The 27,913-nt window shown below is 41.1% G+C and overlaps 1 protein-coding gene across 1 annotated transcript; it reads left to right on the forward strand.

The window, feature by feature from the left end:
• The first annotated feature begins 1,170 nt into the window (after window positions 1-1,170).
• Window positions 1,171-27,886, forward strand: LOC138962281 (protein psiN-like). The gene is made up of 12 exons (XM_070334033.1): window positions 1,171-1,723; window positions 14,761-14,832; window positions 15,169-15,250; window positions 16,687-16,866; window positions 17,244-17,410; window positions 18,514-18,568; window positions 21,022-21,158; window positions 21,693-21,774; window positions 22,475-22,648; window positions 24,689-24,867; window positions 25,516-25,570; window positions 26,521-27,886. Exons 1-12 carry the CDS (start codon window positions 1,703-1,705, stop codon window positions 26,787-26,789), a joined length of 1,473 nt encoding a protein of 490 aa, XP_070190134.1. The 5' UTR covers window positions 1,171-1,702; the 3' UTR covers window positions 26,790-27,886.
• The last annotated feature ends 27 nt before the right edge of the window (window positions 27,887-27,913 follow it).

The raw sequence follows: 27,913 nt of genomic DNA on the forward strand, positions 1-27,913 counted from the left end.
GAAACATTTTTACGCAGATCTGCCCATTTCTTTCTTTCTTTATTTGGTGTTTAACGTCGTTTTCAACCACGAAGGTTATATCGCGACGGGGAAAGGGGGGAGATGGGATAGAGCCACTTGTCAATTGTTTCTTGTTCACAGAAGCACTTATCAAAAATTTGCTCCAGGGGCTTGCAACGTAGTACAATATATGACCTCACTGGGAGAATGCAAGTTTCCAGTACAAAGGACTTAACATTTCTTACATACTGCTTGACTAAAATCTTTACAAACATTGACTATATTCTATACAAGAAACACTTAACAAGGGTAAAAGGAGAAACAGAATCTGTTAGTCGCCTCTTACGACATGCTGGGGAGCATCGGGTAAATTCTTCCCCCTAACCCGCGGGGGGGGCAGATCTGCCCATGGGATAAGACAGTCACTCCCTCCACTTGGACACATACCATAAATCAACAACCTGACGTGTTTCTGTGTGTGGAGTCAGATTTTTATGATGAGATCATTTCGCCGCATTCGGATACGAGTGGCTTCGAAGAAATTAACTTTTAACAATTGACACCATGAACTCTGCACAGAAAGCATCGAGACTGTTTGTTTGTTTGCTTGTTTGTTTTTACCTCCGTTGCCCGCTGCAGGTTGCTTCGACACTACGTTTTTGGCCTCTCTCTCTCTCTCTCTCTCTCTCTCTCTCTCTCTCTCTCTCTCTCTCTCTCTCTCTCTCTCTCTCTCTCTCTTCTCTCTCTCTCTCTCTCTCACAGTCTCTCTCTCTCACAGTCTCTCTCTCTCTCTCTCTCTCTCTCTCTCTCTCTCTCTCTCTCTCTCTCTCTCTCTCTCTCTTATGTATTGGTCTTTTTTTTTTAACCAAGTCTAAAATCAAGTTCTGTTTTCCTAAACAACCACTGAGTCATGCATGATAGTGACATTATGTTTCTTCATGTACAATCATCCAGCCTGTAGAATATTGGTGTTTGGTGGAGGGATGGCCTAATCTCATGTAAATGCCGCCTGGCAAGATCTGAGATGGTGGGTCGAATCTTTGATACTGGAAGGACTGTGTCTGTGAAAGGTGATGACATCAATCAAGACTGCTTCGTGTGACGTTGTGCGTGACAGTGACTGTGTGTGCTCTCCACAGCCACAACTGAGCCAGCAGCTGCATGACTAGATAGCTGTATATGTACAGACAAAACTAGCAGGTTCTGTTCGGTGGTTGTTCGCTTACTGCTACCACTACTTCTCACTTACTTTCACACACACACACACACACACACACTACACGCTAGCACACATGCTGACAACAGGACCGTCATTTTCACCGACATGAATACAGAAACCTCGTTGACTCTCAGATGGAATGATTTCTCTCTGAGCAACGAATCAGAGAAAGGACACTCACATAGCCGATTTACTGTTACAACAGAACCACAAATTGGAGGTGTGTCATCACAGCGTGTGTGGTGTCTGTTTCGCAGTTGTTCCGCAGTTGAACTATTCGTGTGGGCTAGGAAACGTTAGATGCTCAGGGTCTCTTAAATCTGTGTTACACTGGTAGACACACGTGTTTCTTAGGTGCATCATTTATGACTGTTTATGTCCGCTTTATGACTGTTTATTTTTGCTGAAGAGCCGTTCTTGCGTGAAGCGGAGTGAATCTTTGTGAAATCTTGTCATTCCAGCGGACGTCACACTTCTTTCAGAATGAAGCTGCTGATTGTAACTGTGAGTATAATATGTAGTTCGTTGTAATTACAATAAAAGCTATAGGGTCTTTTTTCTACTGCTTAATCTGAGCCGTTGGAACATGTATCAAGTCATTATTGAATCAATCGACTAACAGACGATTTTCGGAAATAACTATGTCGGGTTTTTATTGGTTGTGGAAGCGTGACCTTTTCTTGCCAATCACCAGGGCAAGGGGTTGGTCGAAAACACGTGCGTGTTTCCACGTGTTTCCGACACACCCTTCGCTAGTGATTGGCCCTTCCAATGTTTGTACGAGGTATCGCAAGAAAAGGTAACTCTTCCACAGCCCATATACATACCCGACGGAGTTCTTTTTTCTTTATTTGGTGTTTAACGTCGTTTTCAACCGTTCAAGGTTATATCGCGACGGGGAAAGGGGGGAGATGGGATAGAGCCACTTGTCAATTGTTTCTTGTTCACAAAAGCACTAATCAAAAATTTGCTCCAGGGGCTTGCAACGTAGTACAATGTATTACCTTACTGGGAGAATGCAAGTTTCCAGTACAAAGGACTTAACATTTCTTACATACTGCTTGACTAAGATCTTTACAAAAATTGACTATATTCTATACAAGAAACACTTAACAAGGGTAAAAAGAGAAACAGAATCCGTTAGTCGCCTCTTACGACATGCTGGGGAGCATCGGGTAAATTCTCCCCCCTAACCCGCGGGGGGTAACCAGTCAAAGTTAAATAAATGAGCACACGAAGAACTGAAGAAGAACAAACATTGATACATATATGAATAAATCCATGAAGAAATAAGCACATTAAAACAACTTATAAAAATATAATCAATCAATCAATCAATCAATTAACCAGTCAATCTATCAGATAAGTGATAGGAAATAAACACGATAAAACTCGGATGGATAGAGACAGAGAGGGGGAAAAAAGAAAATTTAAACAAGAAAAATAAGTAAGTCCTTGAATGTTATGAGGAAAACTGGTTATACAAGTCACGAATTTTCATTGACAACTGACAAGAGCGGCCTAGTTCCTGGTCCATAATTTCCACATTTCACAGCAGGTGCTGCTAGTTTCAGTGGAATCTGTGTCCCTGTTTCGTCGCGTTCTGTCTTGTCTGCCTGTATTCGTTTTACTGCTTTTTCATTTCACACTCTTTTTTTTATTAATCGATGTTTGTAAATAACTTTTGTTATGAGATGTGGAAAAGTTGCATTCCTTTTTAAGGTGAGGCGAGAATGCAAGTTTGATGAGGTTTACATCTCTAGCTCTGTAAATGGGTGTGTATAGATTTCACTCTAGTTGTCTGTCTGTCTGCCTGTCCGTCTGTCTGCCTGTCTGTCTGTCTGTCTGTATGTGCCACTCAGATCTATGATGTTTATGGGTCGATTGAGCTGAAATTGGGTATGTGGCTAATTGGAAGTGGGGTTCCCCCGGTCGTAGCACGGTCGTAGGTTCCTACCTATAACGGAAGAGGAGATACGCGATATCTTCTGTGTATGCTACGCATGAGTTATCGCGGATCCAAACTACTAGTACGATAACCTTATTGTTTTATGCGAGTTCTGTCTCTATTCTTTTTCAGGCTTTCTTGTATCTTTTTTCATTCGAAAATATACACATCGGAACATTTTTCACTGTGACGTTATCGGTCTGTCATATTCTCGCCTCGCCTTCATGGAACATAACTCGTCGGCGACAGCGAATACAATTACAATGCAAATTGTGTGCGCTCTTGCTTCGTAACACACCCAACTTAACATTTTATTTGTAATGGGAAGTATCTATTTATCGGCCATAAAAGACTATGCGATGACAGATGATGGCAGTGGAATCTGACAATACGTCCATTCCTCACGATGACATAGGATACATATATCGCAGTCAGGACTTGAGAATACCCAGCATGTGTAATTTGTTTGTTTCTTGCATAGTGCTTACTTTGTCTGTTTGTCACTTGTTTTTTTTGTGGCTCCCTTGTCTCTTTTTTAGACGTTTCCTGGTGGGGTTTTTTCTCACCCCGTATAGTGCTGTCGATATATTTGTTACCTCCTTAGCTGTGAACGTAAAACTAATTCGGGAAAAAACTAAACTGTTTCCGATGACAAGATCAAACAAATAGTGATCGGTAGGTCGTGTTTTTTTTTTTTAATTGTGTTTATTTTTTTTATAGGAATAAAGTTCCAGGCTCATGTTGCTCTTCATTTGCCGGTAATCGTGCAAGCTGTGTCCCCACGGATGTTGCAGAAGGCCAGTTTTCTTTGTAAAGTCTGCAACATCGAGTTTTTTCATTTTCATTTTAAAGTCTGCAACATCGAGTTTTTGTCATTTTTATTTGAAAGTCTGCAACATCGAGTTTTGTCATTTTTATTTTAAAGCCTGCAACATCGATTTTGTCCTTTTTATTTTCATTCTTATTTGAGGGATCGCAAAAAATTCTAGGGTCAGGAAGAAAAGAGCAAGTCTGTCGAGGAACCGGAAACACTGGGTTTTTTGTGTTCGGGCCTTACTAATAAGGTGTTTATGAGACCACAGTTTGAAGGTAAGGAATTCAGCTTTAACGTCTTAGTTCGTTTGGTGCATCGTATCTCTGTGATGTGCACCTAAGGCCTGGCGCTCACCTATGTAACTTCAGCAGGACAGACGGCGCACTGCAGATTATCCCAGCCCGCTACACGTTGCGTGAAACGAAAACAGGCCAAGTACTCGTCATAATCCTTATCGCAGCATCAATAATATGCAGTGCGTCGTCTGTGCCGCTGAAACTGCGCAGGTATATTCTGTCCTTAAGACTTACTCGCGATTTAACGTGACCTCAGTTTCAAGTGATAATGAATTTCGTATCACAGGATCTCTCAACACTAAAAAGGCAAGAAACAGTCACAGAGGCACATCTGCGCAACTTTTATCTTATATGAGAACCATCTTCGAATGGTATACAACAATAACTTCTGATTTATGCTCGTGAAACACCCGATAGTTTTTTTTACACTTTGTATAAGTACTACCTCATCGTTTCAGGAGCAGTGTTTATTTGCTAATAAAACGACAGCTTGTCACAGGTAACATGTGTAAATATGAAGGGTCCCTTATTAGAATCGTCGTGCTGTGCGTTATATTGCTACGTCCCCTCTTTGATCGGATGTAGATTACTGTTATACTGGACTATTTTCTCACGCAGAAATCTGCGGGCGTGGGTGTGTGTTTTATTCATATTAGGTCTCGTTTATGTCTGAGCACAGTTGCAGTAAGTATACTTATATTATTATAATCATTTGTGTGACTAGAAAAGTAGTGCCAGATAACTGTGCCACACACGTGAACTTGTGGTTAGTGTCAAAACGTGTCCAACATTTCGGCCTTCGAGCGATTTTTTATTTATTCGAAACGAACTTAATTTTGCGTTCCATAATCGGGGCACAACCCCAATACTGCAACCGTAAATTACCCAGCACCTCCACCATCGGCCCCACCCCTATTGGTGCTCTGGACTAAGTCAATGTCCCTTCTTCTTCAGCATTCGATGATGTCCATGTCTATTTTTGATCGCACCGTGTCTTAGAAGAGATGAGACTTCCACTCAGTCCATTTTAACGCTGGATCCTCCTCGCAATACGCAGGTAGGGGGGGGGGGCGGGTAGCTAAGGTGGTAAAGTACTGGACTAGTGATCCTAGGGTCGCGGGTTCGAATCCGGGCGGACACGGGTCAACTTTATTTGCAGACCCGGAGACGGTATCCATGTCCCACCCCGTGTCGCCACAGTGGCACGTAAAAGACCTCGGTCATTCTGCCGTAGGTGCAGATGGCTGGTACCACCTAAACACGCATACATTAGTCTTGTGTATCTCATTTAAAGAAGGGATAAAACCCGGGAACATGCCCCTGATGGCTTTGTCGTGAGGGTGTAAAACTTGAATTTCTCTCTTGCAATACGCAGTTTGTGTCTACAACGAACGTTAATTAGAGTCCTCACAGCTGTTCATAGCCTGTCACCATGATTTCTGCCTTTGAGAAAATGCTTGGGTGAAGAGGTTGGGGGTTCCACTGCGAGGCTATGGCCATTATCAAATGCAGATGTTCAGTGATTTATCTTGGAATCTATCATTTATAATTTATCTTTATTTAGTACACTCTTTGGTCGCAATTTATGTCCCTTATATGGTCAAACGCGACATTTCTAGATTCCATATAAATATGGTAAAACAAAAAGTGATATAAAGCTTTGGAAACCAAGCTGTAACTTTCTGAGCATCCGCTTTGGAGTGCTAAACCATTGCGTAACTATCTGTCAATAATGAACCGTTCCATGAACTAAACTTTCTTGTTTTGCCAGTATTTTAAGTCTTGATTTTGGAACGTTGGCAGTCTTATTTGTTTCGGATTTCATTGAAGAAATATAGATTTCAGATGTTGAAAGCGCTGACATGTATTTCAAGAAGCAGCCCGCATACAGTCTGTGTGTTGTAATTTCTGTTACATTCAAGAACAAAAATCATAAACTTGCTCACATTGAAATGTCATAACTGTAGTCAGTTTACTTGCCCTAATCAAAGTCATCAAGCAAAATATGGAAGGCGGGAAGGGGGGGGGGGTAAGCTACGTATCAAATACAGCGTATTAAAAAAACCAGTCTGTTCAATCGATCTCTTTAAATCCCCCAAGTTCGACCTCTTAAACCAAACCGAAAGATACACGTATGAGGTGTTTGTGACTAGACTGATGACAATAACAACAGATTTTTGACAACAGATTAGCTAGCTCCTATCATACAATGATTTAAGTGAAAGGGTGAATCAAGAACAGATAAAAGTATGAGATGTCTGCCACAAAACGGATGAAAATTACAACAGTTTTTGACTACAGCCAAGCCAGCTCCTAACACACACATAAATAGACCAAATGCAAACACGCCAACGCATTCATTCATCATTAGTTGCAGAGTACTATATAAACAAACACACTGACACATTCGTGTATCATGTGAAGCAGATTACTACAAGCAAACACACCGACTTATTCATTTACCACGGGATGCAGAGCACTATATAAACAAACACACTGACACATTCATGTATCATGTGATGCAGATTACTACAAGCAAACACACTACCGACTTATTCATTTACCACGGGATGCAGAGCACTATATAAACAAACACTGACACATTTATGTATCATGGGATGCAGATTAATGAGCTAACGATGACAATTACACGTCCGCAACCAGCCTCGGTGCTAGAATTCTTATACTGATATTTATTATCTTCTATATAGATATATATATACGACTAGTGTCTGTGTGTCTGTGTGTGTGTGTGTGTGTGTATCTGTCTGTGCGCGATGCACGGCCAAAGTTCTCGATGGATCTGCTTCAAATTTGGTGGGCATATTCAAGTAGACCCGGGACACGACACAACCTGGTCGATATTTCAACACGTGCTCTCAGCGCGCAGCGCGGAACCGATTTTGGTTCCACCTCAGCTATTTTGGTTCCACCTCAGCTTACCCGGGCCCCCATACCGACACACCATAGCCGCTACACCACATCACAACGCCAAAGTTCTCGGTGGATCTTTTTCAAATTTGGACACCGTATTCAGCTACACCCCGGACACAATATCATCGATGAGATATTTCAACACGTGCTCTCAGCGCGCAGCGCTGAACTCATTTTCGTTTTTGGGTTCATTTCACCATTATAAGTAACTCTTCCTTATCTTCTCCAGTGTTTGGCGTTTATCTCCCTTCCTTCGTGTGGCTTTCCCGTTCAGTTCTAAGTTACTATTACTATTTTTAGAATGTCACTGCGCTGTCCACTGCGCTTCCCTTGCACCCGTAAGTTGTTCTTACTGTCAAAGTGAAAAGGTCGAATCAATTTATAGCCACGCGAAAAATACACTCTCACCTATCTCTATATATTTATAGATACAGATATATACGACTAGTGTCTGTGTGTCTGTGTGTGTGTGTGTGTGTGTATCTGTCTGTGCGCGATGCACGGCCAAAGTTCTCGATGGATCTGCTTCAAATTTGGTGGGCATATTCAAGTAGACCCGGGACACGACACAACCTGGTCGATATTTCAACACGTGCTCTCAGCGCGCAGCGCGGAACCGATTTTGGTTCCACCTCAGCTATTTTGGTTCCACCTCAGCTTACCCGGGCCCCCATACCGACACACCATAGCCGCTACACCACATCACAACGCCAAAGTTCTCGGTGGATCTTTTTCAAATTTGGACACCGTATTCAGCTACACCCCGGACACAATATCATCGATGAGATATTTCAACACGTGCTCTCAGCGCGCAGCGCTGAACTCATTTTCGTTTTTGGGTTCATTTCACCATTATAAGTAACTCTTCCTTATCTTCTCCAGTGTTTGGCGTTTATCTCCCTTCCTTCGTGTGGCTTTCCCGTTCAGTTCTAAGTTACTATTACTATTTTTAGAATGTCACTGCGCTGTCCACTGCGCTTCCCTTGCACCCGTAAGTTGTTCTTACTGTCAAAGTGAAAAGGTCGAATCAATTTATAGCCACGCGAAAAATACACTCTCACCTATCTCTATATATTTATAGATACAGATATGCATATATATATACGGCTTCTCTGTGTGTGTGTGTGTTTGTGTGTGTGTGTGGGCAAAAACCTATGTATTATACAGTTCTGTTTGTGATGGGGTCTAGCGGCTTTTGTCTGTCTGTATGTTCTGGCATGTGAGAAGCCACAGCAGATAATATAGGGCTAAGAACTAAGCTCTAAAATTCTCAATCCCGTTTGACAGGACTTCGCCTTTCAAAGGTGATTGTGGTGAACCGCCACGCTGTCTGTCTCTGTCGCGCCGTTCACCCCAAATTCCCGTTTCGGAGACTTACTATTTTTAGAATGTCACTGCGCTGTCCAGAACGCTTCCCTTGCACCCGTAAGTTGTTCTTACTGTCAAAGTGAAAAGGTCGAATCAATTTATAGCCACGCGAAAAATACACTCTCACCTATCTCTATATATTTATAGATATAGATATACATATATATATATACGGCTTCTCTGTGTGTGTGTTTGTGTGTGTGTGTGGGCAAAAACCTCAGTGTGGATTGTAGAGTTCTGTTTGTGATGGGGTCTAGCGGCTTTTGTCTGTCTGTATGTTCTGGCATTTGAGAAGCCACAACAGATAATATAGAGCTAAGAAATAAGCTCTAAAATTCTCAATCCCGTTTGACAGGACTTCGCCTGCAGAGGTGATTGTGATGAACCGCCACGCTGTCTGTCTCTGTCTCGCGATTCACCCCGGCGAAGCCGGGTATTCCTCTAGTGCTTTAATACACGACTGAAGTCACTCACCATTACATGTAGGTCAATAGGCAAATGATGACGATAATTACAACAATTAACAGGAAGCGTACGAGACAGTGGCAGGCGATTTGTGTGTGTGAAAGGTCAATCATCAAAGACTCCTTTACGTCAACACCCAACGAAGGGTGATATATATATATATATATATCTGTTTAACCTTTTCAAAATTAGATCTAACTTGTTCGCGTATCCATTTCTGGATCTGCAGGCTGGTACAGAGTTACCTCCCTTTAGGCTTTTTCAAATTTCCCTTGTTTTAACCTAATTTCTTGGTTAAAGGCACAGTAAGCCTCCCGTAAACCATCACAGAGCTCCCCGAGCGTCTAAATACAGTACAAGCATACTTCCATTTGAACGCTCACCGAACGGGAACATCCTGGCTGCTTTCTGTCGAGCGTGAGACATTTTCAAAGAATTTATTTTCGTAGACTTGTTCCGTTAACAACAACGGCGCCTCGTTTTTGCGCTAGACCTAACTTTTAAAATCTAAATAATAAATTGACAGCTTGTTACACAAACATTCTTTAATCATAAAAGAATTCGTTTTTCATCAAGACAAGATCAGAACAATTCGAAGTTGTGAAAGTTTAAAAAAAGAAAAGCCCGGAAGCAGGGTCACGCAAGGGTCGTAGCAGACGACGGCCGGTTTATCAGTGCAAATCGCCGTTCCTCTCAACAGTCAAAAGCCATCGCTAGAGTTCTTGTGAACCACAGCCGTTGTTTCGTACATAAAAAAAACGTGCTATTGTAGATAAGCTCACGTCGAGTCGCATTCAAATGACTAACTATGACGACTGCATTGTGAAAAGGGAAAACTGGATCACACGGGTTCACGACGGCTCAGGGGTAAGATAAACCACGCAAAAATAAATTCTTTGAAAATTGTTCGCTCTTTACGGAGGGCACCTAGGATGTTCTCAATTGGTGAGTGTTTAAATGAAATGGTGTTTGTACTGTGTGTAAAAGCCTGACCGTATCTGTGATGGTTTACGGGAGGCTTACTCTGCCTTTAAAACTTGTCTAAATTTCTAAATTCTTTCTTAATAAATATCAATTCTACACTTTGGCCTTAAATCAAAGTGTTTCCCTTCACAGATATCCTCTTGGGGTTGTCAGATGAGGGTAGTCTCCCATGCCAACAGAAGCTACCATTCAGAGAATGGTTTGCTTCTTAGTTGGATACCATGGGTTGACAACTCTCGCCATCAGTACCACCTGACCACTGATGAGACACAATAGTGTCGAAACACGTGTCTGGTCTAGGTACAAATACAATGGTCCTCCTCAGGACTAGATTACCTTGCGATACGTCCCCCACAAAGGGACTTTGCTCTGTAAATCTCGGTCCCCCTTGAGGAGGGTCTGATGCTCCCAATAGGCTGTCTGCGAAGGGATACTTATTTCTCTCTCTATCTCTGCTAAGAGATTTTAACAAATCTCGGAAGAAAGTCTCTGCTGACTTTCAATTGTTTCTTTCACAATTTCTGATGTTTATATATATATATATATATATATATCTATAGTGGACAGGAAGCGGTGTTAGATCAGCCATCAAAGGCTTCTTTACGTCAATACTCGCACCTTACGCAGGCTGATATATATATAGCAATACTGGACAGGAATCTGTAAGATGCTGCAAGTTCACAGGTCATACTGGGCGGTGATAAGTGTTATCTATATCAAGGTGATTCTATTCCGTTTCCGTTTGAGGGATCGGCTCTCTTCCCCTTGTTTGTTGCCTGTCATAAGTGTTCCCTTTTCTTTTCGGTCAACTGTCCTGGTTCATGAAATGAACAGTAAGTTGCCGAAACCGCAGTTCTTGGCACTTATCGCAGCTTTGCGACAATGTAGGCGGACTGATTTTGCGGCAAATCGCGACAGCAGATTTTGCGACGAAAACGTCCTTTCGCCCTTACCCCACTTATAATGGTGAAGTATGAAATACAAATGTTCAAAGTAGTACAAATGTACAACTTGCTGTAAATGTAATTGTAAGTAGTTATATATCCTCATTGTGGAAATTCACGACATCATATAACATGAATTATAGAGCAGCTAGTTAAAGGCTCAGAGAGAGAGTAAAAAAAAAAAAGAGAGAGAGAGAGAGAGAGAGAGAGAGAGAGAGAGAGAGAGAGAGAGAGAGAGAGAGAGAGAGAGAGAGTTAATTGTTTAATCAGTATCATTTTTGTACAGTTTTAACTGCCACTCCTATGCAACATGTCTTCCTTCTAACCATACTTTATGATGTCTGGAGCAGATATCAGTGAAGATAAATTGCCTTTTTTTTAATTCTAACTTTAAAAGAAATAATGAGTGACACTAGTTGATCATTTTTGAGTCACTTGAGAAAAAGTGACTCTATGTAATCGGTCAGTGTGTCTGTCCGGCCGGCCGTCCGGCCGTCCGTAGACACCACCTTAACGTTGGACTTTTCTCGGAAACTATCAAAGCGATCGGGCTCATATTTTGTTTAGTCGTGACCTCCAATGACCTCTACACTTTAACGATGGTTTCGTTGACCTTTGACCTTTTTCAAGGTCACAGGTCAGCGTCAAAGGAAAAATTAGACATTTTATATCTTTTCTCGGAAACTATCAAAGCGATCGGGCTCATATTTTGTTTAGTCGTGACCTCCAATGACCTCTACACTTTAACGATGGTTTCGTTGACCTTTGACCTTTTTCAAGGTCACAGGTCAGCGTCAAAGGAAAAATTAGACATTTTATATCTTTGACAAAGTTCATCGGATGTGATTGAAACTTTGTAGGATTATTCTTTACATCAAAGTATTTACATCTGTAGCCTTTTACGAACGTTATCAGAAAAACAAGGGAGATAACTAGCCTTTTCTGTTCGGCAACACACAACTTAACGTTGGGCTTTTCTCGGAAACTATAAAAGTGACCGGGCTCAAATTTTATGTGAACGTGATTCATTGTGTTGTGAATAGCAATTTCTTCCTGTCCATCTGATGCCTCATATAATATTCAGAACTGCGAAAGTGACTCGATCGAGCGTTTGCTCTTCTTGTTATAATCAAGGATAAGCCACAAATTGTTTTTAAAATAGCTAAAATGCTCCATGCCCATGGACCCCAGGTTGTAACCCCCCCCCCCCCCCCCCCCTCGGGCTTAACTGCTCCGCCCCTGGCATGGTCGGGCATTAAATATAGGGTTCTGACCCCTAGCACGATTAATAACCCACTGTTCTTGCTAAAAGTCATGGATCAGGTTAATAGTTCACTCCCACTCCACGATATGTGGTGCTCCCTCAGTGCTTCGCTGGTTCCGTTGTACATGTTAGTCGTAATTACGCGCTGGAAGGTCAAAAAGACGTGTCAACACGAGCCTCAGATTATATATATGACAGCACCTGGTAGTGTTTTCTGCATGTCTGTTGTGGCAATCCCCCGTCCCCCCCCCCCCCCACCCCTCATTGAACCCCTTCCCTCCCCGCCCCCCCCGCCCCCCCCCCACGCGCTTCTTTGTAAATGTATTTATTAATGTATTTATCTATGTATTCATTTGTTTATTTATTCATTTACTATGCACTGCTAGTAGTTGTTGAGATTATCTACTTCTGAGAGAAGGTCGCCAACCAAAAACACTGCAGGAAGATTTGATACAACGTATTTATTTGACCATCAAGCCACGGGATGTTAATCATCATCCCGTATACACTTAATTACAGTGGTTAGTAACAGACTCCAACTGTGCTATTAATCTCCGCCGGTAATAAGCCAAAGTTGAACTTGTGGAAACCTTCAAATATCTTGGGGTTTCAATTGACAATAAGCTGACTTTTAGTGATCATGTTCATGCTGTTTATAAGAAAGCTCAGCAGCGACTTTTTCTTCTCAGGAAGCTTAAATATTTTAATGTCAATCAAAGTGTTATGGAACTTGTGTATCGCAGTTTGATTGAAAGCATACTGACTTTTAACATTGTGACATGGTATGGTACCACAAAAACAAAGCTAAACTCCACCGCATTGTTGCGACGGCTAGCAAGCTTGTTGGGCAACCCCAACGACAGCTGACCAGTCTCTACGAAGCTGCCATTAAGCGGAAAGCTCTCAAAATTGTCCGTGATCCGATCCATCCTCTCAACCCCTGTTTCGAAATTCTTCCTTCAGGTAAACGTTATAAGGTCCCTTTGGCACGCAAAAACCAGTTTAAAAAGTCATTCCTGCCTTCTGCAGTCACCATTTTAAATTCTTCTCGCATCACGTAGAGGCTGGTCGACTGGGAAAAAACAAACAATGTGTACATGTGAAGGTGTGTGGGAAATATTTGTAATGTGATTACTCTGCTGTGAAACCCAACTCCTGTGATATGAGAGGGTAAATTCACATAGTGCAATATCATATTTGATTGTATCCCTTTTATGTTTTATGTTTTATGTGTGTCGTCCTATACAATTGTTGTTATAATCGTTTACAGGCAGGCAGGGTGTGCCGAAGAAAAATTTCCATTTTTATGTAATATTTTAATGGACAATAAAGTGCTGTTATTGTTATTGTTTTGGATTCCGCCGGCGTTACCCATGCAGATGCAGATGCAGATGCAGAAATTCTTTCTAATAAAGTGGCATGAAACAAAGAGGTAAAGGCCAACAAACTAATACAATGTTAAAAAAGAAAAGAAAAAAAAGTACAGTATAAATGTCATAACACTCATCAACATTATCTTCCTACGCACAGCATTCATTTAATCCTTCTGACGCAAGCTAGAGAAAAAAATCACTAAAACAGTACTAGAGAGAAAAAAAAGCTAGGATAGCCTCAGCTGTTTATCAAGCTATGCTATCTCACTCCCACATGTTCGGTTTTTCGGATGAGTAGCTTTTGACCATTTTTTATGGCGTGATTAAAGAGAACGCTGCAGCGACTCACAGTAGGGAAGTGTTGATAAGAACATACTTACTCTTATTATACCTACATGCGTGGAAGAAAATTGCTGCGATTAAGAGCGGGATGGACAAAAATACTATAGAACATAATGTCAGTAAAGCTGGCATGCAACGCTATTTAGAAATGCGGGGAGTAGTCCTGCTTCAAAGGCGTTCTTCCTTTGTTTTAGAGGATGACATTTATCTTGATTAATTGAATTGCTACCATCATGTTTCTTTTTCAAACTTTGAGCTCATGCAGGGGTGTGGGTGGGTGGGTGAGGGGGGAGGTTTGGGACGGGGGGCGGGATATTGGGTTTACGCCCGATCAAAGCGACAGAGTGCAGCAACGAAGGGCTTTAATTAGGTTTCAAGACTCGCATTAATGACCGTGAGCTTTAAAATAGAAGCTCAGGGTACAAATGTTTCGCTTTTCCATATCCTTGTCTTGTGATGAGTTGTTGGGAAAACTATCCAATCATTATGTTTTATTCTAAATCCCGAACTTGATTCAAATACAAATCATGTCTACCCAACAGCACATGTATTTTAGATTTTCGAGTACTTGCGTGCTTGACCGTTTCTGTGTGTTTCTTTTGTGTTTTCTCATTTTCTGCTGTCTGTGTTGTTGCTTTGTTTGGAGTAGTTTTGTGTTACTCAAATTTGGCAGAATTAACCCGCTTCTTATGAAGTATGTTTTCGGTCTTTGTATGCAAACGCCCTTGTTGCACAAGAGAGAATTCAGTATTTTTAGATCTTGTGGATGTTGCTTTTGTAATATTTTTTTCATTTTCTTTTAATTTCAGAGTGCACTCTTATCCTTTGTTTTGTGCAAATTAGCCGAAGCTGTGACTGCAGAACCTTTGTGCCAAAACATTGTAAGTGCTTGGATACTTACATATTAATACATGCAGATATTCGCATAAGCCTCGTATTCTTTGGTTTGGTTTCTATCTGTTGCCTTAAATAATCAAGAACCCCTTTTTTTTTTTAATGGAAAAGGGGTTCGACTTCTGTAGTTATCTTCAGGGTATCATCAATTGGGTCAAAAGCAACATAATTATGTCATTGGAGCGTGTGCAATCTGCGAGTGATAAACATACTAGACTTGATTTACTCTTACTTGTCTGTTAATGGTTTCTAATTTAGTTGTTCTGCTTAAAACTGATTTTTATTTATTAACTTTTTAAGATTTCTTGTGTGTCTTTTTCCAGGTCTGTCAACAGTGGCAAATTTGCAGGGTTTTGGAAACATGCGATACTCTAGGCTCCTGTCATTTGCAAGCCGTATGCCTACGTGAGTGTGTGTGTGTGTGTGTGTGTGTGTGTGTGTGTGTGTGTGTGTGTGTGTGTACGTGCGTGCGTGCGTGCGTGCGTGCGTGCGTGCGTGCGTGCGTACCTGCATGCGTGCGTGCGTGCGTGTGTGTATTGAGGTCTAACGAATGACGTCTCACAACGTGCGTGGTCGTCCTTGGCGGTCAAGAAAGCCGCCGCGATCATTGCGCAGACGACACTTCTAGACCGCCAATATTTTTTGTGCGCATCACGTGCTCCACATAAATCGGCCGGAAACGAAGCAATTGGGAAACCTGGATAGGAAGGGAGTTTCCTTTCCCTAGAACACACAGGACAAGTCAACAGCCTGGTGCAACATGCGCATTGTGGAATTCTCTTTCTTCTTCTTTTTATATTTAGTCAAGTTTTGACTAAATATTTTAACATCGAGGGGGAATCGAAACGAGGGTCGTGGTGTATGTGCGTGTGTGTGTGTATGTGCGTGTGTGTGTCTGTCTGTGTGTGTGTGTGTGTGTAGAGCGATTCTGACTAAACTACTGGACCGATCTTTATGAAATTTGACATGAGAGTTCCTGGGTATGAAATCCCCGAACGTTTTTTGTTTTTTTTTGATAAATGTCTTTGATGACGTCATATCCGGCTTTTCGTGAAAGTTGAGGCGGCACTGTCACGCCCTCATTTTTCAACCAAATTGGTTGAAATTTTGGTCAAGTAATCTTCGACGAAGCCCGGACTTCGGTATTGCATTTCAGCTTGGTGGCTTAAAAATTAATTAATGACTTTGGTCATTAAAAATCTGAAAATTGTAAAAAAAAATAAAAATTTATAAAACGATCCAAATTTACGTTTATCTTATTTTCCATCATTTGCTGATTCCAAAAACATATAAATATGTTATATTCGGATTAAAAACAAGCTCTGAAAATTAAATATATAAAAATTATTATCAAAATTAAATTGTCCAAATCAATTTAAAAACACTTTCATCTTATTCCTTGTCGGTTCCTGATTCCAAAAACATATAGATATGATATGTTTGGATTAAAAACACGCTCAGAAAGTTAAAACAAAGAGAGCTACAGAAAAGCGTGCTATCCTTCTTAGCGCAACTACTACCCCGCTCTTCTTGTCAATTTCACTGCCTTTGCCATGAGCGGTGGACTGACGATGCTACGAGTATACGGTCTTGCTGAAAAATGGCATTGCGTTCAGTTTCATTCTGTGAGTTCGACAGCTACTTGACTAAATATTGTATTTTCGCCTTACGCGACTTGTTTTTTAAGTGAATACGTGTTGTGGATGATACCTTTATCAGTTTGTGAATTTCGGTCAGCAGCAAAGTTCGAACTCTGTAAAAGTAGCACCCAGGCTGTGCCGTTATGCGTCTGCGTCTAGGTGCATGCCTTCAATTAACGTTACCCCTGTGGTCAATTTCAGCCCAGGGAGACAGCAGCTTCCTGAGCGGAGGTTGCAGAACCGGAGAGCCACTGCTGGTGGCTAAAGCGGGCGGTGGCTATGACCTTGGCACGTGCTTCACGTCTAATCCCTGTCCTAGCGGCTTCTACTGCAGCACAGAGCTGCAAGACGTGGGGGCAAGATGCTGCCGTGCTGCCGCAGGTGAGAGCTTGAGAGATATACTGAGTAAAATATGTAATAGCTTCTAGGTTTGGTTGAAAGAGGGGACAGGGGATTGACAGACAGGACAGACAGACAGACAGACAGACGGACGGACGGACACACACACACACACACGCGCGCGCGCGCACGCATACACACACACACACACCAACACGCACACGCACACACCCATGCACACACACATGCCTTTGTATAAACAGTCTAGCGGAAAAAAGTCGTATTTTAAGCAAATGTAATGAAGTAAATGATTAATAAAGCAATATCTCCGAGATCTTAAAGTAACGCTTTAAAGTATCTTGGAATCTTACAATATTTCTGATTTTTCACTCCTCTTTTTCCCCCTTGAACCTGCTCAGTCGCCACGAAGCAAGGGTCGTGCCCACTGCCAGACAATATAGACCGGTTCCTGTGTGTAGAGCAGTGCCTCAGTGATGCTGACTGCGGCTGGGACATGAAATGCTGCCAGGAGTCCAACTCATGTGCCAAGAGAACTTGCTCCATGCCGGAACCTTGTTCCGTCAAGGTAAAGAAAAAGATTTAAACAAGAAATGTTCCATTTTTGGAGCGTTTAATTCAAGACGAAACAACACGTGCACAAGAAGCTCGACCTAAGGGCCTTTAAAAGGGGACAAACATAAGACACGACAGAAGAACATTGAGAAATGTTGCTTTGACTTATCTTAGAATGTGCCCAAGATGGTCGTTACAATAACAAGACAATAAAGTAAAGTCAAATTAGTCATAGAATAAACTTACCTTTGAGGTAAGCTTGGCTACAAAGAATATTTTTTATTTCGATATGTGCTAAACGTATTTCGATAACTTTCGAACCCGAACCAAAACATTTATTCTTCTGTCAATTCATTTGAACTTTATATGCCATGTGAGGCACTCAATTTGTCTATCTGGCACCATTTTCGGATGAACGATATCTTTTTCAAGAGAACGTTACCGCTGCTCAAATATGGGTACAACCAAAATCGACCTGACAAAAACCAAACGTACCAATTACAAAATTGAAGAAAGTTCAGAATAGGCAAACCTTGGCAACGTTTTCAAACGAGGAGAGAGTCAAATTATTTATCTACCCAGAACAGGTTGTTTCGTGAAGCTATCCTCTGTATTTCTCGTGATACGCCATTTTTACTGGTGCAAGTGTCGATCGAAAATGGGAGATTTTTGCGTGAATTGTGCCGGTTACTATGACAAGAAGCGCTGTATTTCAGCGATGGATTGCTTTCAATCTTTCAGGATCTGATGACTACATACGAAACACACTTCGGATTGAATGTCAGATCGCTAGGCTACATGTTATCCTTGATATGTCATTTTCAGGAAAGAGTTTTTAAACCCGTCACAGGACTGTTGCCTTGCAACCATACGACTTCGCCAACTTACAAACAAACGATTCATACAAGTACTGCCAATGTTTCATTTGAATATTTCAACTGAGTGTAACGGTGCTTGGCTGCCGCCAGCGACGGTGACGACGACGATGACGACACTGATGATGATGATGATGATGATGATGATGATGATGATGATGATGATGACGACGACGACGACGATGACGACGATGATGACGACGATGACGATGATGATGATGATGCCTTATCCGTTTTGCAGAATTGTTCCATTGGTCAAAGTTGTGTCGTAGACCCAGACTACCGCGCACAGTGTGGTAAGTATTCCAAACCTGTACGTCCACCCGCTCGGCAATCAAACAATTTGAGCAATTACTGCCACTTCCGGTTAAATGCATACTCCTTCCGCGAAAATGGTTCAGCTGACTATCTCAGATCTGTTCAGTTTTAACATAGAACAAGACCATCTTTTCACTTGGACACTTACCAAAAATCAACATTCAAATTAATTTTATTTTATATAAAAAATAATAAAAAATCAACAAAAATCAAATTGGGAGGTTTCTCCCTGTGCTAAGGTGGAACACGTACTTTGATTAATTAAATTTGCAGATCAACACTTTTTTTTTAGAAATTGATTCATAAACGAGATTCAAAAAAGCATTTGTGACCTTATCCAAGTCAAGTCAAGTCAAGTATTTTATTGTTTTGGGCCCAGAGGGCTTTGAAACAAAGATATAACTTTAACCAAAAAAAAGGTAACAAATCAGACAGTTAATATATGTATACAAATTGAGCGGACAAATACAACAATACTATACAACCAAAATAAATTGGCAATATACATTTCCATACATACAAACAAAAAGAAAAGAAAAATAGGTTTAACAAAATCAGGTAAGAAATCAGACAGATAATGTGTATACAATAAGCGGACAACGATAATATACAGCCGAAATAAATTGGCAATACCATTATGCCATGCATCTTTTGTAAAAAAACACAAAACAAAACAAAAGCATGTATTACATACATATACATACCAATAAAGAAACTAGATGTAACGCTAACATACTAAAATCATAACATGGGCTACAAATCTTGCTAGCTTCATTAGTTTTATCTTAGATTTACAATTCATTAACTGTTCATATTTTAAACAATTTGGGTGAGATCGGTAATAAGGACTAATTAATTTTCTTCTTTCAGACACTATACTTTCGTCGGTACAAATTAATGAACAAATAGTGAAACTCATCACCTAATTCATTTTTATCGCACATATCACACAATCTTTCATTTCTAGGAGCATTAAAAAATCTGTGCTGATGTATTGGCAACTTATGATTGCTTGTTCTAAATTTTGCTAATTTAACTTGGAATTTCCTAGGCAACCAAAGCAAATACCTTTCCAGACAGGTTCCTGGGCAGATATGAGACAGTGAGAAAAACTTTCTTGCTGCTGCAGTCGAATTAAATTAGCAATTAAGTGTGTGCTAGACATTATCTTTCTGCACATGTTTACATATTTGATGCTACGTACTTTTCAACAAAGAAGACATCAGATTGCTCCGAATTTCGAGAATCATGTTGCTAACGAGAGCTCTTTGATTGAATTGTTACACTGATGCGTCATCCAAAAAGATTAGATTGTAATAAACACATTTTAGAACCATTTGGCCGGCGAACGTGAGCTGTTTCATCTTTGATATTACGTACATTGACGCTTCAATGCCAAAAGCTCCTAATTTGAACTAGTGGTGTGCGTGTGTGTTTTCTTAGTTTTTCTGAATGTCTTCTACAGCTAATTAGCTCTGATAAGGCTTCAAGAGAACAAGAGAAAACAAGAACTTAATTCGTCATAGTTATAGTATAACAGCCTTTGTTGTCTGTGTGTGTGTTCAACATTCGTACGCGCATACACTCTTTACAAATACGATACAAATGTCACAAGAAATTCAGCCCAGTAAACACTCTTCACAAATACGATACAAATGTCACACGAAATTCAGCCCAGTAAACACTCTTCACAAATACGATACAAATGTCACACGAAATTCAGCCCAGTAAACACTCTTTACAAATACGATACAAATGTCACACGAAATTCAGCCCAGTAAACACTCTTCACAAATACGATACAAATGTCACACGAAATTCAGCCCAGTAAACACTCTTCACAAATACGATACAAATGTCACACGAAATTCAGCCCAGTAAACACTCTTTACAAATACGATACAAATGTCACAAGAAATTCAGCCCAGTAAGGTTAGCAAGGACAAGACTAGGGGTCCATATTCCCTACATTAAAGGCTGACATAGTCCTATTTAATTAGTGTAATTACTTCCAGGGCTTTTCCCATCGTTGCGGGGATGTATGAATTAAGCTTCCTGCAAAGTTTTAGGTTTGAAGTCCTTACCAATTACGAGAAATAATTAATTCTTTATTGCATTGTTTAGCAACAGTTCTCCAGGACTTGGGCTATTTTTAGACCGTTGACGTCACTTCGTGACGTTTCGTAAACCAAAGATGGCGTTTGAGACTGTTCTGTTTACATTCGACACTATCAACACCACTTTGCAATACTGAAATAATTTTTTGTGTGTTCGAAAGCTACAGCCAATCGTTATTATATCCCCTTAGGTACAGTTTTATAACATTATTGGCACATGTAAACAATATGAATTAATTAATGAACGCTACGAATATGGCAGCCTTTAAGGCTTACTAGACTTCGTATTTTAAAGAACACATTTGTTCGGTTAGTTCCAGGTTCTCCGCCAGCTCCACCCATGCCCTTGGACCCCCTCGGAGGGCAGCCGCCACCAGTCCCTACAGGGGGCTCTGCCAACACCGGAAGTTCCGGTCAGTTGGTGTCCGATGAGCCACTGTGTCAAGGAGCGGTTAGTTGTTGTTATTTTTAACGAATTCTTTGATTATTTATTTTATATTGCCACCCACTGCTAAAATACGAATAACTCCTAGATTAGCGAACTACTTCATATTTGGTGTACATTGGTTTTGAGTTTGCATATTAAAAGATCTAACTGTTATGCTTTTTCGAAAATGTATTCCTTAACCCGGGGATTGACTCAAAAGTACGAGGTTTGGCACTTGGTGGTGGCCACACTAACCCGAATTTAGCCCTCTAGATTCTAAATGGCCTTGCTTACAAAATCCATCATCAGATAATATAAGAGTTGAAACAGCGATTGCAGGGTTTCTGGAGGGTTCAAGTCAGATGAGTGTGGCTACTGCTCAGTGTCAAACCCGCTATTATTGATGCATTATTTGAGAGAGAGAAAAAAAATCTTAGGCAAATGTACATCAAATATGAAGTAATACAAGTAGAAGTTATTAGTATTTTAAAGGGTGGCACTTTTGTTCTCACTGTTTTCGGGTAAAAATCTCTATTTATTTCATCTTCTCTTTTCCAGACTTGCGATCCATCCGAGGAATGCCGAGTGGTTGAGACATGCAACGCAGTGTTTGGGTGCTCTCTACGAGGGTCGTGCCTTCGTAAGTTGTCGTGTGTTGTCTGTACATTTGTGTGTGTGTGTGTGTGTGTGTGTGTGTGTGTGTGTGTGTGTGTGTGTGTGTGTGTGTGTGTGTGTGTGTGTATACCTATGCGTGTGTTTGTGTGTGTGCGTGTGTGTATATATATATATATATATGTGTGTATATATGTATATATATGTGTGTGTGTTTTTGTGTGTGTGTGAGTGTGTGTATGTGTGTGTGTGTGTGTGTGTTTATATGTGTGTGTGTGTGTGTGTGTGTGTGTGTATGTGTGTGTGTGTCTGTGTGTCTGTGTGTCTGTGTGTGTGCGTGTGTGTGTGTGTGTCTGTGAGAGAAAGTTTCCCCACGTGACATTACATGATTTCCCACGTGACAATATAGGCCAATCACCAGCGAGGTTGTGTGTCTCAAACACGTGTACAGGAAGCACATGTAAACACAAGTATTTGTCCTAGCAAAAGCAAGGGTACTCACTCTTTCACAACCCATTCACACCCGACAGAGTTGTTCCCGAAAATCGTCTATAACTTTCCACTATGAAGACCATTGGGGGGGATGTAGGCCTATTTGTGAATGTCTTGTTTTTTCACACACAAAAGTAAATGTCCAAAAACGTACCTTTCTTGGTGTGTTTAAAAAAAACCATTTAAATTAATTATAGGTAAGTGGTTGAACTTCATTAGCTGTTTGTCTGTTTCAGCGAGAGAACAGGTCAGCAGACTCGGCGCTGGTTGTAACACAGGAGAGCCAGTGTTGGAGGCAACGGTTGGCGAGGGTTATAAGCTACGCACGTGCTTCACGGGAAGAAACTGTGCCGACGGTTTCTACTGCAGCACGGTCCTACAAGACGTTTCGTCCAGGTGTTGCCGTGCTGCTGCAGGTGTGTGTGTGTGTGTGTGTGTGTGTGTGTGTGTGTGTGTGTGTGTGTATGTGTGTGTGTGTGTGTGTATGTCTTTATGTGTGTATGTGTGTGTGTTGGGGGGATGTGTGTGCCTGCGTGACCGCGTATGCCTCATGGGCAGAATATACCTGCGCAGTTTCAGCGGCACAGACGACGCACTGCCTATTATTTATGCCGCGATAGGGATTATGACGAGTACTTGGCCTGTTTTTCTTTCATGCAACGTGAAGTGGGCTGGGATAATCTGCAGTGCGTCGTCGGTACTGCTTGAAGTTACAGATGTGAGCGGAGCCCCTTACAAGCCCGTGTCTGAATGCACTTGCATGTCTTGTCTGCGTGCGTGCGAGTCTACATCTGTGCATGCACGCGAGTGTGGGAGTGTGCGCGCGTACGTGAGTTATTCGGTACGTGAAAAAGTTCATGTATGTCAGTTTGTTCTCTGCCTTGTTCGTATGTAAAGTTTGTAATAATAATAATAATAATAATAATAATAATAATAATAATTGTCAGTAAGTACTGGTGTCACATGACTGATGTGAACCAGTTGATTGGCTAATGGCGATGCGCTAAAACTGTTAGCGCACTCTTGGAGTGCGCTAACTTTTCCACAGAGCGTATTCTTACGCCCTTTACCTAAGCAAGACTGTGCTCTCATCCTCAGAATTAATTACTGACATGTAGCTTATATTCTCCACAATACCAAATGACCATAAATTCCCTACTTCTCAATTAAAGCAGAAGTGGTTTTTTTTCTGACAGATTGCATGTGCCTGTGCCACAGTGCGGCTGCCACTGATCTAAAAATAGAAGCCGCTGGGTTTCATCTAATTCTCGCCGACTTGCATAGATTCTTCTCATCGTGTTAGTGGCATGTAGCTTATTATCCACATTACCAAATGATGAGTTAATATAAAATTCCCACCCGCTAGCAGAAAACACAAGTGTTATTCCGATAACGTACCAGCTAGACCAGTTTGGAAGACTGACTCGATCGACTCTGTCATACGTAGCCGCACTGACTACACTGAAATACGACTGCATCAGTTCAGTAAATGAATGGTTTCCGAATTATTATTTCAAGGCAAGAACAATCGTAATCGAAAACGTGTAGGGTTCAGAACGTTCTTACCATTATAAGACTTATTACCAGCGTGCCTCGTGCGTGCAGACTCAGTCAGTGCAGACTGCATGGAGTGGTTTGATTGCCCTAGCAGACGACATAAACCCCGCTCAGCAAATTAACATGTTGGGCAAATGTGAACGAAAAAACGATGGGGATATAATACGTGTAGGGTTCAGAGCATTCTTACCGTTCATATTTAGTATCAGACTCCCCGATGAATGAAGATACAACACGAAAATATGCCACATTTGTTTTGAAAATGTGCGAACCGTCGAGTCCCGCGGCTTCGAGTCAATTCAAGGGGAGTCACTCCGCACAGTCAATCCGTCGAAGCTCGACTGGAGGTTTCGAATCGCAAATAATGAAGAGCACAGCCCTTTCTCCGAGTTCAAATGAGGTCTCTCTGAAAGATCATCACTGTTCAGATTAACGCTACACTGGAATTTACCAACAGAAATTAAAATGCGTGTGACGAAAGCACGACACACTTGAGACACCCCACACAAAAGTAGATCTTTACTGTACACGACCTGACCACACAGTTATGCCTATTCAAATGCGCGTTGCAAAATGTGCGCTTGGAATCTTCTTTTTTCTATGGCGGTACTGACAATATCGTTATTGAAACAATCCCAGTGCACTAAGGGATTTATAGAGCAAATCTCGAAAATAATTATTGAACTCAGCGCTATGCGCTTCGTTCAATAATGAATTTTCTCGATTTGCTCTATAAATCCCTTAGTGCACTGGGATGTCTCAATAACTTAAATAATAATAATAATAATAATAAAACATTCTTCTATAGCGCTGTTCAGTTTGTGTAGTTAATTCACCTTTTTTCACATTTTCGCATAATATTCTCTCCCCCTGGCTAAAAGACATTTTCTCACCTGCAGTGTCCACTCAGCCTAAGGCCGGGACATGTCCAGCACTGGACACCACACAGTATTATTTCTGCGTGGACCAGTGTCTGAGTGACGCGGACTGTGAGTGGAACAATAAATGTTGTCAAAAGTCTACCAACTGTATCAGCAAAACCTGTCAGATGCCTGACCCTTGTTCTGTGAAGGTGAGTGAGATTACAGAGTATAGTGGACCCCCCCCTCCCCCCCCTCCCTCTCCTCCCCCTCCTCCCCCCCCCCCCCCCCCCCCCCCAAAAAAAAAGGTCGACAAAATCAAGTCTTAAAAACGAGGGAGTGTAAAATTGGTGGTCAATTTTTAACGGTTATGAAGAATTTTGTGCAAGAAAACCTGCACTTAAAGTGGAGGGAGTCTTAAGGGAGGTTCCACTCTGCCAACGATCGCCACAGGAACTGTGTGTTCCATACATGTTTTACATTTGGCAAAGAAAAAATCCTGAAACGGGATAGTAACTGATATTAATAATCTCGAAACCCCGAAAAAGGACCAGTCTACGAACCTAAAACACTGACCGTAATAATTATCAGAGAAGGAGAGCTATATGTCACCGTATTGGAATAGACGATTTTCTGAAATAACTCCGTCGGGTTTGTATGTGTTGTGGAAGAGTTACCTTTTCTTTCAAAACCTCGCACAAACATTAGAGGGGCCAATCACTAATTACGAGGGGTGTGACGGAAACACGTGCATGTTTCCGCGGCTTTCCGACACACTGGAAGTGTTAGCTAGGCGCGTGTGTTTTCCGAACATCGTCTATTTCTGAACTCCCATTAATTTTTACGTTCTCGTGTTGCAGGACTGTCCCGCGGCCACTGAGTGCATTTTGGACCCTGGCAATAATGCCGCTTGTGGTGAGTTTTTTTTTCTTCTAATTTTATTTCTTTTATATACACATAAACACAACATATCATATAGCATACACAGTGTTTATCAACATAAGATATGGCTGTGGTGAGTTTTTGAATAATTGTTTATAGTTATGGAAACAAAACAAAAGAATTATAAATAAAAGATAAAATAAAAATTAAAATATTGGAACAAGGGACATAGAACCACAAAAAAAAGAAATATGTATTCATCAAGACACGGAAAGCACAAGTAAAATGTTCAAAATGTTCGCTTATGGAGGGTTCTTCTGGAAACACATACATGCAAAACCCTAAGAACCAAAAGCAAAAGCGCTGAACCAAAATAATGAACAAACAAAAAACGATGGGGGGAAACATAAAGGGAAGTAACTCATTTTATTTTATTTTATTGCACGCACACACACACACAAACACACACACACATACACACGCACGCACGCAAACGCACACACACACCCACACACACACACACACACACACACACACACACACACACACACACACACACACACACACACACACACACACACAAAATCACATACACACACACAAACACACACACTCACACACACTGCCAGCACTGAAGTAATGTTTAACAATGGGATGTAAGACTGACGTAGGATGAAAGAAGACAGAACAGAGCAGCACTTCCTCGCCATCACGGCTGTTGTCATAACTGTTCATCGTCGTCGTTGTCTTCCTAGCTCCTCCTCTTTATCTACATCATCATCACCACCTCCACCACTACGTCCACCACATAACCATCACCATAATTATACACCTCTGTTTTTTCTAAGTTTCTGTTTACGCACGTCTTGTTTTATGGTATTTTTTCTGGCTGTGCTTATTTACAAACACATGATGTCATTTTGTACACCCCCCCCCCCCCCCCTACCCAAACTGATATACCCACGTCTTTATTTTTCTTCCAGTTGCAGTAGCTCCGCCAACAATGTACAGCGACCCATTTCCGACGCAGCCACCTTACACTCCCGGCGCGGGACGATTCTGGAGCCGTGTCCCTTCTTTCCGGCCACGCGGGAGAATCTCGTGCCCCAACCCCAGTTACCCGTTCACCTACGAAGGGTGCCTTCATGCCACCCGATGTGGGTATAGAGGGGCACGTAACTGCCCGCGTGGAACTTACTGCTGTGCCACGACCTACTGCGGCAACATTTGCAGAACACCCGTTGCCTATTAATTATGTTCTCAGTCAGAAACTGTTATTACGAACTTGAAGTCGATTGAAGCGAAACCCTCTTATTGGGAAACTTACCACAGAGTGTAGACGGAAAAAAAGAGTATTGATTTATTTATTTATTTTGGTTTAATCAGTTTTTCTTCAGATAACTACAAATAGCAGTGCCGCATAAAATAAATTAAATAAATGGAGCACAGCAAGCTACGGTTATGAGCGTGCTCTTAAAAAAAATATAATTTATATCTATTCATTTATTTTGTTATCTTTATTTTAAAAATTACGCACAGCCCTCCAATACTGAACTGGACAGGAGAAATACTTCCGAGTCACTTTCTTCTGCGAGAACTTGTTCTGTAGAAGCTAGACCAGTTGACTATTAACTTTCTTAGGAACGTTTAAGAACTTGGAAACTGTCGAAGATGGAATCCGCTTATTGTGAACTGTACCTTTTTTGGGGAACAACGTAAAGCCTTCTCGTCTGTAGCTGTGTTGTAAGAAATACATAATTATTTGGGGAGCGAGTTCGTATTTTTCTTTGTTGAATTGATTTTGAATTTTTTCCTTTTGACTGCGCTACAGATATAAAAAAAAAACCACACAATTAACTGCACTCAGAAGAAGGTATATATTTAAGTTCCACACCCGCGAGGCGCTTTAACGTGTGCAGTTTCAGTTACACTCTCGAGAAATATCGACTTTTTGCAGATTCACTGTTGTGCGTGTGAATTTTAAATTTGAGAAATATTCCAAAATCGCAAATGAAATAACTACTTTAGTACTCTTTTAACTTTGCATTTGAGCAGGCATTATTTATTCAAGTATAGGATACTCATGTTGTCACATGTTCAAGTCTGGACTCACTCAGAACCGTCGAATTTTGACAAATGATGAGTAATTTTCTTTTTTGAGGAATGATTCTTCTTCTTTGTTTTTCTTTTTGTCAATAATGGTTAATTCGTGTTCTACTTAGTCTTTTTGTTAAGCACTCCGATACGTTGGTGTTCCTCTTCCTGTTATCAACTGTCATTCCGCTGTTGGCTTGTTTTGGGTGTTCTGCAGCAAAATAAATTAAAAACAAATAAAATGTAAAAAGCAAACTCTTAGTGTCTCTCTTCCTGTATTTT

Source organism: Littorina saxatilis, linkage group LG3 (genome assembly GCF_037325665.1).
Source record: "Littorina saxatilis isolate snail1 linkage group LG3, US_GU_Lsax_2.0, whole genome shotgun sequence".
In the NCBI taxonomy this organism is placed as follows: Eukaryota; Metazoa; Mollusca; class Gastropoda; order Littorinimorpha; family Littorinidae; genus Littorina; species Littorina saxatilis.

What these genes read in the sequence shown, in the direction of transcription:
- LOC138962281 (XM_070334033.1), top strand. Translation starts at nt 1,703, where the DNA reads ATGAAGCTGCTGATTGTAACT. An exon ending in AACCTTTGTGCCAAAACATT is followed by an intron (nt 14,833 to 15,168) that starts GTAAGTGCTTGG and finishes GTCTTTTTCCAG; the next exon opens with GTCTGTCAACAGTGGCAAAT. An exon ending in AGCCACTGTGTCAAGGAGCG is followed by an intron (nt 21,159 to 21,692) that starts GTTAGTTGTTGT and finishes TCTCTTTTCCAG; the next exon opens with ACTTGCGATCCATCCGAGGA.